This window comes from Bos javanicus, chromosome 22, assembly GCF_032452875.1.
Source record: "Bos javanicus breed banteng chromosome 22, ARS-OSU_banteng_1.0, whole genome shotgun sequence".
Classification (NCBI taxonomy): Eukaryota; Metazoa; Chordata; class Mammalia; order Artiodactyla; family Bovidae; genus Bos; species Bos javanicus.
The window spans coordinates 10,207,903-10,222,452 of NC_083889.1; the positions used below are offsets into that span (position 1 = coordinate 10,207,903).

A 14,550-nucleotide genomic window follows, 5' to 3' on the forward strand; every position below is an offset into this window, starting at 1 on the left:
TTGATTGAGAATAAACCTTAAGATACATATACCTTTTTGTAAGAAGATTTGTACGTCAATTTAGACATTTCCATGTTTAACTGATTCTAGTATTTACCACCAGCTCTATTCTTACATAATGTCTCCATTCTTCAGCTCTTATTTTTGTTTCTCAGTTGTTCAGTAATATTTTCCCAGAGGCTCTGAATACCAAAGGCATAAGGGAGGTCATTGCCATGGGCCCCCTTGCTTAGCTGATGAACCTCTCGCAGGTTGGGGCAGAATGGTGAGCAGAGTCCAATCCAGGAATTCTCATGGTCTCCACTTACTGTCCCTCAGGCTGTTCTGCAGCTCTGTCCGCTGTCCACTCTGCTCTCGTTGATGCTATCTGCACAGTCTCCTCTTTTACTTTAGTGCATGAAACCCAAAGATCTTAGAACTGCTGCTTTGTGATGGTAACTAAACCATCTGTACCATCAGCTTTGACCTTCACTTCTAATAAGGATTTTGATTATGAAAATTGTTTGCTCTCCTATATTTCCTATGCATTCTTTCAGGGTTTTTAATTCCTTATTTTGACTCCTTTATCATAGTATCTGATTCACTTGTATTTTATTGTCAGCTAAAAGTTGATGCTGTCTACAATTGTCTTCTGTTTAGTATAATATAATCCTTAATGAATGCTGTCACATAGACAAGGTGAATGGCAGATGTCACTGCACTTACTCCTGAGGGCAGGGCGCTTCTCTGTGATGTGCCATGTTTGCTGTGGCAGCCTTGGCGCTAAGCCTGGCACCCAGCCTGCAACAGGTGTTCAATGTGAATTTGTTGAATGAATGAATAGATAAATGGATGATTAGCTATTAATAACTATTATCATCAGAATTATGATTATTTTTATTGCACACAAAAATGTTCACCATTATAAAGATAGAACTATGGGTAATCTCAATAGCTATAGATCCATCAAACATTGAGCACCGACTGTGTACCAGCCCAGTGCTGATGTCTGACACCTTCATAAGTTCAAGTGAGGAGACCGGGAGGTACCAGAGGAGAAGGGACTGGAATTACGTAGAAACTGGAAGAAGTGAGGAGGCGCCCTTGACTCTTCCAGCTAAAGACCTACTGGTCTCTTCCCGTGCAGATCCTGCAGTGTCCACTGGGCAGGGTGGGTTTAATAGGCCCCATGATGCCTGCCTTCCAGGGCCATCCCACCCTCTCACTCCCATCCAAGGGCATCAGACTGGGATGTCCTAAAGCCACATCACTGATGGGAGAACATCTGAATACTGCTGGGGGGACCAGTTTGGGGAAGTCAGGACCTAAAGAAGCTGTTAGAGTTTGGTTCATCTCAGTGCTGTTGGCCATACTTCCACATCTGTGTCCAAAATTGTTTTTCTAAAGGTACACATGCTGTGATATTAGAATGACATGGACACTGCCTCCCATGCTGTCCTCAAACATCTCATGACTGTTAAAAAAGGGACCATGTGGTGATGAATCTTTATATGCATAAAAATTCCCCAAGTTGCCAGACACTGCTGCTATCCACTCAGTGTAAGAAAGAAAATGCAGGACTTCATTCCTGTGAACTGTTCATTTTACTAGTAATTGACCAAAGTCTTAAATGATCACGTTTGGGAGGAAAATGTGAAAAAAGAAAGGTAGCCAGAGAAAAGAGACTGCTCCTCCTAAGTCATCCATCATGATGTTTGCAAGTGTTTTGGTGATTTCTATAATCACGACATTGAGGTGATTTTCAGAGAAATGATAATTTTGTTGTGCCCCAAAGAAGAGATCCGCACTTCAGGAGCCCTTCAAGATCATACCTTAGTGGAGAGAAATGACAATACAGGAGAGTGTTTTCAGTACATAAATACCTGGCCTGATGGGGGAGGATGCTAATTCAAGGTGGTATTTTGTTATGTTTTTAGTTATGCCCTTCGGGTCCAGGTCACCAGCTAGAGATTCTGAATATATATACTTCCATGTTCTCCTGAGACCTTCTGGGCTTCATTTATTTTCTCCTTGTCCCACCTGCCAAGAAATTAAAAAGCTGCCTAGGGAAGAAGGAGAGGAGAGATATTAGTCAAAGTGGAGTTGAGACAAAGTAGACAGTGCATTCTGGATACACTTTAAGCATTTTCTAAACTTGTAGCTACAAAACGTTTTCCTGACTGTGATGTTGCTGATTTATGCTTTCCTGCTTGAAGTTAAGACAAAGCCATGACAGACAAATGTAGAAAGGACCCATGATTAATTCTGTGTTTGGAAGCTAGGGATCTCCGGGGACAGGCCATCTCCTGTTACAGACGTGGGGCAGAGACCTGTTGGAAGATGTGTGTAGGGCAGGGAATGCTCCACTGACCTACTTTAGAAAGGTCCCTTTGCTTGCACAGCTACAGGGATATCACATAAATGACAGAACTGGGCCAGCAATGAAAGAAAATAGGACAGCCCTTTGTGTGTGTCTGGGGCTCAAAGCATCCGGCAGGTGTGTATGTGTGTGTGTGTGTCTGTGTCTGTGGGAGACACCTATACACTAGCTTCCCTGGTGGTTCAGGAGGTAAAGAATCTGCCTGCCATGCCGGAGACCCAGGTTCGATCCCTGGGTGGAAAGATTCTCTAGAGAAGGGAATGGCAACCCACTCCAGTAATCTTACCTGGAGAATTCCATGGACAGAGGAGCCTGGCGGGCTACATTCCATGGGTCAAAAAGAGTCAGACACAACTGAATGACTAACACTTTCTTACACTTTTCTTATGCACTGTGATACAGACACTGGTTGCTGAACTGGAAAAAACAAAGCATAGATTATTCTATCATGTGCTAAGCTTACCTGGAAAGAAAATCCAGACGCTTATAGCTGCCCTGTACTCCTTGCCCCAACAGTGTGACAACAGGCAAGCACAGGAGTGTGCACGTATATACTTGTGTGCTTGTGTGCACACCACACACACACTTCACCTCCAGTCAGGGAAATGCGCGTTTCCATTAACATGGCAAGAACATGGTTTCAAGAGTTGACATCTGCTTCATTCTGATCCCTTACAATCTAATATCCAAGCACCAAAAGGCCATAAAGATAAGTGACAAGAATGACTGGCTATAACCAGAGACAGTAAATCAGCCGGACTTTGACCCAGAAGGACTCTATCCCTTTGGGTGAGATCACCCTGACAGCCCTCTTTGGGAAGGAGATTTCACGGAATGTTTTCTGAGCATCCATTTTCTCATTTTAAAAATAGAAATACCTCTCTGACAGATGTGGCATAGAGATTCAATGAGACAGTGCCCAAAACAGTGATGCCCAGTTAACAGTGAGATCCGGGGATCCCTGCTGTCCTGTCCTGCCATCCTGGAGGCATGTGTTGCTGCTGGCCAGCCTCCCTCCAAGACTCTGGTCTCTCACGTCAGCTACCAGAACTCTGGTGCCCAGATGCCATGTGGATGCAGAAACACCTGCATCTTCCCACAGCATCGCCTGCCCCCATAAAACCTGCTGCTTTATTGCTGGCCTCTTCTGCTGGGGCTCATAGCACCCAGGACCTCAAGGCCATCTTTGATTCCTCCCAACCCCTCTCTCTAAAAACCCTACCCATGAGCAGAACGGTCTGTCAGTTCTCCTTCTGTGACTTTTCCACAGCCAGGTCCTTCCTCTGTTCCCGCTGCTCCTGCCCCAGTCCAGGCTTCAGCACACCTCACCTGAACTGTCTCAAGAACTTCCTAAACTATGTTCTCTTATCCATTTCTACCACTTCATCCCCTTTACACTGCTGCCAACCCTCTTCTGATGGAGAAGGCAATGGCACCCCACTCCAGTTCTCTTGTCTGGAAAATCCCATGGACGGAGGAGCCTGGTAGGCTTCAGTCCATGGGGTCGCTAAGACTTGGACACGACTGAGTGACTTCACTTTCACTTTTCACTTTCATGCATTGGAGAAGGAAATGGCAACCCACTCCAGTGTTCTTGCCTGGAGAATCCCAGGGACGGGGGAGCCTGGTGGGCTGGCGTCTGTGGGGTCCCACAGAGTCGGACACGACTGAAGCGACTTAGCAGCAACCCTCTTCTGAAAGCAAACTGCCTTCGAATTCCTGCTTTTCTTAGAAACGCTTGCCCTACCCAAAGAATTGCACTCAAGCTCCTTAGCTTGAAGCTTATTCTAAAACCTCCAGCAGCTGACAAGGCAAAGGGCTCTGTACCATCAGATTTGTAGAAGTGGAACTTTGTCCACTGCCCTGACGGTCATCATCATTGGCACTGGTGAACACCTGCAAGAGGATCATTGCAAGCAGATTCAAAACACAGAGCTTCAAGACAGATCCAGCAGAGAGGCACAATGGTGCAGAGAGGTCAGGATGGGTATTTGCATTCTGCTCTGCGTTTGGTACATCAAGTGACCTTGGACAATTAATTTACCTTCCCTCAATCCCAATGTCTTTTTAAAAATCTTTATTGAAATGCAGTTGATTTACAGTCTTATGTTAATTTCAGGTATACAGCAAAGTGATTTAGTCATGTACATAAGTATATATTCTCTTTTTACATTCTATTCTATTATAGATTATTATAAGATATTGAGTATAGTTCCTTGTGTTATACAGTAGATCCTTGTTGCTTATCTATTTTATATATAGTGGTGGGTGTATATTTTAATCCCAAACTCCTAGTTTATCCCTGCTGTGGCTCCTCTTTGGTAACTATAAATTTGTTTTCTATGTTTTTGAGTCTATTTCTCTTTTGTAAATAAGTTCATTTGTATCCGTTTTTGGATTTCACGTATAACCCATATAGTATGGTGTTTGTCTTTCTCCATCTAGCTTTCTTCACTTAGTATGATCATCTCTAGGTCTGTCCATGTTGCTGCAAATGGCACTATTTCATTCTTTATTATGGCTGAGTAATAGTCCATTGTCTGTATGTACCGCATCTTCTTTATCCATTTATCTGCTGATGGACACTTAGGTTGCTTTCATGTCCTGGCTGTTGTAAATAGTGCTGCAGTGAATACTGGAGTGTATGTGTCTTTTTGAATTGTTTTTCTCTGGACATATGGCCAGGAGTAGGAACAACTCAATCATATGGTAGCTCTATTTTTAGTTTTCAAAGGAACCTCCATTCTGTTCTCCACAGTGACTGTACCAATTTACATTTCCATCACCAGTGTAGGAGGGTTCCTTTTTCTGCATTTATTATTTGTAGCCTTTTTTATGATAGCCACTCTGGCCAGTGTGAGATGATACCTCATTGTGGTTTCTTTAATATTTATTTATTCATTTAGTCTTAGTTGTGGCATACTGGGATCTTTTAGTTACAGCATGAGAACTCTTAGTTGTAGCACTGGGGATCCAGTTCCCTGACGAAGGATTGAACCTGGGCCTGCTGCGTTGAGAGTGCCGAGTCTTAACCATTGGACCGTGAAGGAAGTCCCCTCGTTGTAGTTTTGATTTGCATTTCTCAGTTAGCAGTGTTGAGGATCTTTTAATCCCAGTGTCTTACAAATGAGATTAAAAATAACAATACCTACTTCATGGAATTTACTGGTAAATAAATTGATACAAGTGAATGTTCTTTGTGGAGTATAAAACTCAAAAATTATTCACTATGGTTAAATATATCTGTTTGTATGAACAGTTAAGCTTAATAGCAGGCACCTTGGGGATGGAGAGAAGGGGTATAGCAGAGATTAGCCAATCCATTCTTGGGAAAACTGAGGATAAATACAAATTCTTGAGCCCTAAGCTAAAAGAACAATTCTGAAGAAAGCCAACAAGACTGTGAAAATTGCAGACCTCAGAGAAGAGAAGAAGGAGAAGACAGCAGCAGAGATCATTTATATCGAGCTCAGGGGTGTTCCAGACGGTCATGAGAAAGTGATCATTCAGGAAGACGGGCCTCAAAACTTCAAGCCACACACATGTAACAGAAGGAAAGTTTGCTGGCCATGGTGTTAGGCCATGAACTGATGACCCAGAGGGCAAAGGCTATGGACTCGAAACAAAAAGCCCTGAACCAACCCAACTCCTGTTGCTATTTTTGAAGCTCAGTGCGGGTGAGGGCCGGGAGAAGTGGGGAGAGTTTTTCCACTAGCAGTCAGGAACCGAAATAGGAAAGATCAACAGAGGCATTTATAAACAATGAATGCCATTAATTTTTTTAAGCTAGGAAGGAGTTGGAAAAGATGTAATGTGTCAGGGAGTGGGGAATATAGTCTTCAGGGAAAGGTGGCCCAGGGGTCTTCATATTTTTAATGATCCTTCCTGCTTGCTTAACGGTATTTCAAGTCACTGGTGAATGACTATATTAGTGAATTTCCTGGAAAACTTGGAAACCATCTTGTTCAGTTGAACTCATGGTAGGGGAGAGAGAGCATGGGTTATTTTTAATCAAGGTCTCATGACTAGAGTTCAACTGTGATGGGAAAAATTTCCTGCTTTTCCCCCCTTATCAGAAAACTTTCTAACTATTGAGTGATACCCAAAGTTTGGGGGCAGTGTAAGCTATATTGTCCTACTGCCAAAGCTCCAGCTCTTTCAAGTACACCACTCTAGGAGGACAGGTCCAAGTAGTTGTCAGCAGCTGCTTTGAGGAGGGCTTGAAGAGCCAGGGGTAGAGATGGAAGGGGTGATTTCCCAGGATTGACTTTCAGCCCTCTTCCTAGGTCAGGCAAGCATCAGGTAAAACAGTATCTGGCCTGGATTGTAGGGTCCGGAAGCTTGGAGAGTTCTAGGTCCCAGCAAACCAGGATGCAGTCACACTGGAATATTGGCATGAAAAGCAAGCCAGCCAGGTGAAGCCCAAGCAGTAAAGATCTGCAGGCAACTAGAAGCAGACAGTTACACAAACCCCCAGGGGCCAGGGGCCACAGAAGGCGCCTCACTCCTTCCATAACATGGTCGGTGGAGCCTCAGCATTTTCTCAGCCTGGGTGCTTCTCTGGCCCCAGTCTGAAAAGGCTGATCATTCCTCATGGGCAGTAATCTTCTTTGTGCCAAGCCTTCTCCTGGCCACAAGGGTTCTAGAGGCAGATACTCCTTATCAAGGGCCCCTTGTGAAAGGTACCTGGCAGCGATGAGAGCACAGAGGACAGTGTGGGTCCTGAGACAGCGGAAGCAGGGAGGATGTGTGTGCAGGAGGCTTTGAAAAATCCTTAGAAGGGCTTCAAGAAAATGAGACGCTGTTTAGCAACTCAACAAGAAAAGCAGAGGAGGCATGTGAGCAACCCTCGAGTGCCGTGATCCGGCCACATTTGCCAGGAGCCACAAATGATTTGGTAAAACTGAGGAGGAGATCAAGGTGGGGCCTGTTGAAAATGAAGCAAAGAGAGTCGGCAGGGGTCCCGTCACAGAGGGGATCCTAAGGAATTCTGTTTCATTTCTTGTGTTAGTGTTTATTCAAAGGCAAATGGCCCGTGAATAATGCTAGCTGCATTATATTAGCGGCTTTTATTACCCAGCAGAGGTTTGGTTACCACCTTTACTTTAAAAATACTAACTGTCATCTTTACTACTGTTTGCGTAGTCCCTAGCCCTTAAATGCCTCTGGTCTGCCCAGGCACTGAAAACTCGCCCATGGATTTTGCTCTCACGTCTCTTGCTCTCACGTCTCTGGCTCAGAGGCCATTCTGTGATCCAGGCTTCTGGTCCTCAGAGACTGCAGATTTGATGCCGGCAGTCTCCTGCTTGCTTGCGTTCTCCTCTCCTATGCCTGGCCTGTCCTGCCCGAGGCTGAGGGGAGTCCAGCAGCTAAACCAATATGAACAGGGGCCTGGAACATCTCTGAACTATCTCATCTATATTTACCTTTGAATCTTTTATATATATTGTATGTAATCCAAGAAATATTTATGTATTTATAGATACTTTTAGATATATAATTCTAAGGTTTTTTTTCCCGCAAATCACAGTATCTTTCTGTTTTTAATATTTATTTATTTTTATTTATTTTGGCTGCATCAGGTCTTTTGTTACGGTGCACACTCTCTAATTATGGCACTCGGGCTCAGTAGCTGCAGCAAACAGGCTGAGTTGCTCTGCAGCAATCTTAGTTTCCTGACCAGGGATCAGACCCACATCCCCTGCATTGCAAGATAAAGTCTTAACCACTGGACCACTAGGGAAGTCCCATAAAGTATCTTTCCTAATGTCTAATTTATTAATTTTTTCAAATAAATTGTAGAAGTGATTCTATGGTTCTACAGTCTGGAAGCAAACTATCAGTAACAATTATAACTATTGTTCACTGCTAAATTAAGTACTGACTATGATTACATTTATTTTCTTATACCTTTCTTTTCTTACTCATTCTCCATATTATTTCTCTAGGTAAATGACCTCAAGTGCAACCACAGTTTTATCTTTAACTCTGATACTATTAATATATGAAATTCAACCAAGGGTTAAGCAGTACCTCAGTGGCAAAATCTTATCAAAATGAGCCTGGCCAATTGTTTCTTAGATGTCTGTAATCGATATTTCTTTTAAAAAGCCTGTCATCCACTGTAGTTATTTCAGTCATTTGCATTCAGAAAACCCCTTCAGTATTTTCTCCCAACATCTCTGTATAAACATCTTCATTCACTGGAGCTTCAGCACTTGGTTTTCTATGGACAGCTCACTTATCCATAATGGCAAATGATACTAGGCTCATAAAATAGCTCGGTGCCCAACAATTAATCAGTGTTGTACTTGTTTGCATCGATCCATTCCAAAATCCATCTAAATATCATAGCTCACATTCTTAACAATTTTCAACTGTAACTCATAGAGCTATCTTAGATTTATCCTAGAAGTTCATATCCCAGGAAAGAACTGATGTGCTGGCCCCATATCCTCCCTATGTCTCCACGTTCCAAGGACCACTTCATTCCAAGGGGCTGACCTGACCCAGTTTCCAGCATCTTCAACTTTTGCTTTTTGTTACAGTAGTATAGGAGACTAGTTTAAAGATAGTACTGAAAATACTACAGTGGAGACTGTATCATCTTGCTTCTGAAAGGCAACCACTTTCATCTTCTTTAATAGTTGCTTCTGGCCTTTATGTCAATATCTCTAAATCCTGTGCTTCCAGTACTATTGATACTTATTGACAAATCAAATGTGTCTTGGCTTCCTGCTGTACAGAGGATGCAGCTCTCACCCTCCAACATCCTTGCCTATTCCTGTCTTTCTCGCTCTCTCCTCCTCATAAGGGTAATATCGCAATCTTTGCTGCTCCCTTGTTCTCTCACCTTCCCAAGTAGTTATATCACAATTTGGTGTTAACTGGTCATTTTATGCATTTTTATGACGGCTACTAACTTCTTGTTTTAAGTTTTTAAAAAACTATTTATTTATTTTGGCTGTACTGTCTTCATTGCTGCAAGGGCTTTTCTCTATTTGGGGTGAGCAGAGGCTACTCTCTAGTTTCAGTGCTCAGGCTTCTCACTGTGGTGACTTGTCTGGTTGCGGAGTACAGGCTTCAGAGTGCACAGGCTCAGTAGTTGTGGCTCATGGATTTAGTTGCCCAGGGAACGTGGGATCTTCCCGGACTGGGGATCGAACCCATGTTCCCTGCATTGGCAGGAGGATTCTTAACCACAGGGAAGTCCCTGTTGCTGACATCTGATTCAAGTATTGTACTATTACATTTCTTTCCTTGCACAGGTTTTATGTTGCCCCAAATTGAAAATTGCCTTTATCATTTCCTTGACTTTTCATACACCTGTAATTGTTTTTTTATATGCCCCTATATACCTATCAAATGCCATATCTATTAAGATACCCAAATCTTTAAAAGCTCCATAAACATTGAAGTTTCATTTTCCCCCTAGCCTCATTTCATCTGTGGCCCCTGTTTAGGGCTATTAAAGTGTGGGCCTGTGTGCACATCATTTATCTCTCCTCTATGTGGTTCTTGTGTTGCACACTGAATCTGATATTTTCCTCTTCCTTGATTTATTTCTTCATCTTTTTAAGGCATATTCTTCACTAGTATTCTAAGAAAGAGTGTGTGAAAGGTAAACAGTTTTAATTCCTTGAAAATGTGAATATGTGTTTATGCTACCTTCATACTTGTTGGTAATTTGACTGGGTATAAAATTCTAGGTTGGAAATTATTTTCTCTCAGATATTTGAAATTCCTCAGTATTTAAAGCTCCATGATCTTCTAGTTTCCAAGTTGCTATTGAGAAATCCAATCTTCATCTCTTCTGCTAAACTTCTTACAATACCTCTAGTTGCTGTCTTCCAAATGTATGTTGAACTTTCTTATACCCTTGCAACTCGTTCTGATAATCCTATTATTTGGGGTCTATACCATCTTTTTTTCCTTGCTAATTTTAATGGAGTTTTGGTATGAGTAAGTAGAAAACTCCTCTGACTTTTCCACCATGCTTACTCAAAATCCACTTATACTTTTATGTTTTCAAGTATGTAAACCCATGTTATCTCCTTTGCATATGTTATGATGCTGTTACTATTAGCAACCCTGATAGTAGCTAGTGCTGTTTCCATTTGAGGATAAGACAGCTGGGGCTCCAAGAATGTTAGTTTAAAGAGCCTGCGTGAGAGATTAAAATTTAAAACCATACTTTTCCCACCCTACTGAGGCATAAGGGTCATGTTCAGTGATGCCTTTGTGATGGAGGTTGGTGGTAATAAAACAAGTTAGATCATAGCTTCTCCGTATCTTGCTACAGTAAACTAAAGCCACTGCTGAGAGGTAAATTATTCCTTTGAACTATTCTCTAAGTCACAGAATACAAGCTTCCCTCCTCAATTACTCTTGTTATTACACGGTAGAAATTGGAACACCTAAAACCGAATAATTGCTAGTGGTTTGACTCAATACAGTGGAGTGTGTCAGAAAAAACAAGGAAAACTGAAATTACAGTGTTCCAGTCTGAAGGAAAATATACCTTAATATATAATGGCTCTATTTCAGAGTCCAGCACACAATGAAATAACTTTCCTCTTTGAAGCTTTTAGTTACATTCTCAGATAAGGCACAAATAGCATTCTTCAATTTGAAAACAAAAATTAAGTTACTGCTTTCAAAGTCCAGTCTTTTGAAGGCATTGCAGTCTTTCAACTAAGTGCTTATTGTCAAAGTGAAAAAGAGACTGTCCAACTAGTATTTATGAACAAACACACATATCCAGCAATTTGTGGTGTGTTTATATGTCACTTCAACTTTCTGTGTTTGTAATAGCAGACGCTCTTTTGTTCAATGTGCCTTCAGGATGGGATTTTCAGGTAATACCTCCTGAAGAGTTTCTAGGACTTTGTCCTGTCAAGGGTTTTCTTGTTGCTTTTCTTAGCTGAATGTCAGGTTCTCATATTTCCTTATTTTGTCATTTCATTATCCCCAAGTGCACTAGTGGTGAAGAGCCTGCCTGCCAATGCAGGAGACATAAGAGATGTGGGTTCCGTCCCTGGGTCAGGAAGATCCCTTGGAGAAGAGCATGGCAACCCATGCCAGTATTCTTGCCTGGGAAATCCATGGACAGAGCAGCCTGGTGGGTTATAGTCCGTGGGGTCACAAAGAGTCAGACACGACTGAAGCGACTTACCACATCCCCAAGTGCATCCTCTTGTTAGTGAAACAATCAAATAAAAGGAGGAAATGTTTGGATCCAGTCCAGAAAGAGTGAAACTAGGCAGGACTTCCTCGGACCTAACGCAAGTCAGTCTACCCCTTGGACCCTCAGGCTCCTCACCTGTGAAACAGATGCTCTCCAAATCCTCTTTCAGCTCTTAAATGCTTTTCTACACCACCAGTGAAACCACTTCAATTAACTATGTGAATCAGTCACTACTGATTTCAGCACGTGTGTGACTGACGATAAAATAGTTTGTTCGTTAATTTGTTTAATGTATGTTTATGGGGTACCACACCCACAGTTGGTATACAGAGGCAAATGGACAGACTCAGTCCTTAGCCTCACTGAGTTCGTAGTTCAGATGGGAAAAAAAAAAAAAATCTCAAATAAGTAATAATTGTGATAAATACTGTGAAAGATAACAACAGAGTGCCATGAAAAGACTAATAGGAAAAAATATAATTTAGACAGGGAAAGGGGAGTGTGCTAAGGCCTTCATTGAAGAAATGACAAGCCACCCTAAGAATGAGGAGCAGTAACACGAGTGAGGAGGGACAGGCACAGCATTCCACACACACAGGGCAGCATGTGTAAAGACTCCTGGAGAATCAAGAGCTTGTGCATTTAAGGAACCTGAAGAAGGCCGTGTAGCTGTACCCTGGTGAAGGTTCCCACCAAATCATACAAAGTCTTGCCACCACGGTAAGCATTTTGTATAACATGAGAAAGGCAGGGACAACCTCCTGAGAGAGAGTTAAGCAGGAGGAGCGGATTTGAGTACATTTGTCTGGCCTTTCTACACACCAGGGAGGAACATAAATACAGGTAAATACAATTCGGTCAGGAATTAGTCCAGACAAGGAACGGTGGTGGTTTGGATGAGGAGAAGGAGATGGAGGTGGGTCTTGCGTATCTCGAGCTCTCCTCACTTTGGACTGTAGCCTGCCAGGCTCCTCTGTCCATGGGATTCTCCAGGCAAGAATACTGGAATGGGTTGCCACGCCCTCCTCCAGGGGATCTTCCTGACTCAGAGATCAAACCCAGGTCTCCTGATTGCAGGCAGATTCTTCACCATCTGAGCCACCAGACCTGCCTGCCAACTACGATATGCAGAGGGAGACCTATGGCCTCAGGTGTCAGGGTATATGGACATACTAATTCCTACTGAGGGAGGCCCTTTGCCTTTCTAGCTGGTCTTCTCAGGCAGCATTCAGTGTGATCCACAGAAGGTATTCACACACCCCTTTGCTGACGAGTTTTTGGATGCAGGTCTCGCCTCTGTCTGTGTCTCCCAGACAGGCTGCCAGGACCACTGGTCACCCGTATCTCTCACCTTTACACTCTCCCAAGGGTGTGGCCACAGCCCTACATCCAAACCTCCTCCAAACCCCTCTCAGTAGGAGGAGACTGAGAAGAAAACACCACATTCTTCTCATTATGTAGAGAAGGATCGTTTTCGGGATGAAACTCTTAATGCCCAAACAGCTCTGCAAAGGAGTGCTCCCTCCAGTCTCCCACCTCCCTTCCTCTTTCCTAATAGGATTGAATTGCTCGGTCATCTAACTGTGAAATGCATTTCAGCACCAAAGTTTTAAGGCCCGTCTGGAAGCCAAGCACCTATTTCCCTTTAATAAATCAGAGCCGATAGCACCTGTTGTGCCATCTGTACCCTTTCTCCTGGACTCAGTGGAGACACAACACAGCCCATTTTAACATCCTCTCCTTGTCTCCTTTTAGCCACTTTCTAAAACAATAAAGCTCCACCCCCCTCTTCCTGAAGCTGCCACATCCAGCGCCCTGGTCTGTCCTCCCCGTGCCGTTCCAGCACTGCTGCCATGGGTACATGGTACGTGGGTACAGCGACACCGTCCCCTGGGTGCCTCTCTCCTGTCCTCCCCTCCTCTGCCTTCTTCTCAGCGTGCTATGGCACCCTGTCCCAGGACACTAAGTGACTCGCTGCAGAGGTGGTTTAATTGCCACCCACCGCCCTTCCTCCTCCCCCAGGCCAAGGCTAGTGTGTGATCGAGCCCTCTCTCCCCCACCTCAGAGCCTCATCAGCCCTGATTTCACACAGACCACACTGTTCCCCCTGCATTGGGCATTTTCCAGAGAGTTTGGCCAAGAGTTCAGACTCTGTGATAGGAATTCAGGTAAATGGACAGAATGTCTGGACTTGGGCTACTTAGTGAGGTACGTAAAAGAGCAGAAATGTGACCCATAGGAAGAGCCGAGAAAGTGGGATTTGCGAGTTTGAATTGAATGAGTGATGAAAGCAGAGAAGATTGAGGTTTCCTGGAGAAATGAACAGGAAAGGAGTGGAGGGAAACCAGAGCTGATACTTTGCATAGAAAATAGAGAAGAAGGTAAAAGAATTTACCATAATATTTTGTCCATTTTGAAAGCTTTGCACAAGTCACAGGAAAGAATTCATACAAGTAGCTGGGAAAGTACATTGTGTCCTAACCAAAGCTCGCCATATATCCAACAGGAACAAATGCTAAGCACGGACTGCGCTGCAAGGCCTGTAAGATGAGCATCCACCACAAGTGCATGGATGGCCTGGCCCCCCAGCGGTGCATGGGCAAGCTGGTAAGGGCTCGTGCCCAGAGTGTACCCCGGAACCCCTGCTCAGGGCACTTGCCTGCCTGAGGAAATCACAGAATCACTCCATTCAAACTTCTTCCTGGCAGCACCCTGGGAACTGGACCCCAGAAAGCACCCCTCAACCCCACCCCAGATCTCTGGCTGGTCAGCCTGGCTTCCTAGTAGGATTGAGTAAGGAGGAGCTTTATCAACTGAAGAGGTGCAAGTTCTGTGTGTAGAAAAAAACTCAGGGTCTTTAGTAAAGTGGACAACTTGTCTTGGGTCAGGACTTTGTCAGTGTTAGCACTCAAGTCCCATATCCCGAGACTGTCCAGGTTTTGAAAGTAAAAGTCAGGCATCCCAGGAACCTCCTCAGTCCCAGTTTAATGGGCTGACAGCTCAG

General features: G+C 43.6%; 1 protein-coding gene across 7 annotated transcripts in view; it reads left to right on the forward strand.

Moving 5' to 3' along the window:
* STAC (SH3 and cysteine rich domain) overlaps positions 1-14,550 on the forward strand; it is a 355,507-nt gene that overhangs the window by 295,970 nt on the left and 44,987 nt on the right. For all 7 annotated transcript variants that reach the window (XM_061395838.1, XM_061395839.1, XM_061395840.1 and 4 more), the window contains one exon: positions 14,053-14,153. In XM_061395838.1, the coding sequence (XP_061251822.1) occupies positions 14,053-14,153 (101 nt within the window). The remainder of the gene's footprint in view (positions 1-14,052; positions 14,154-14,550) is intronic.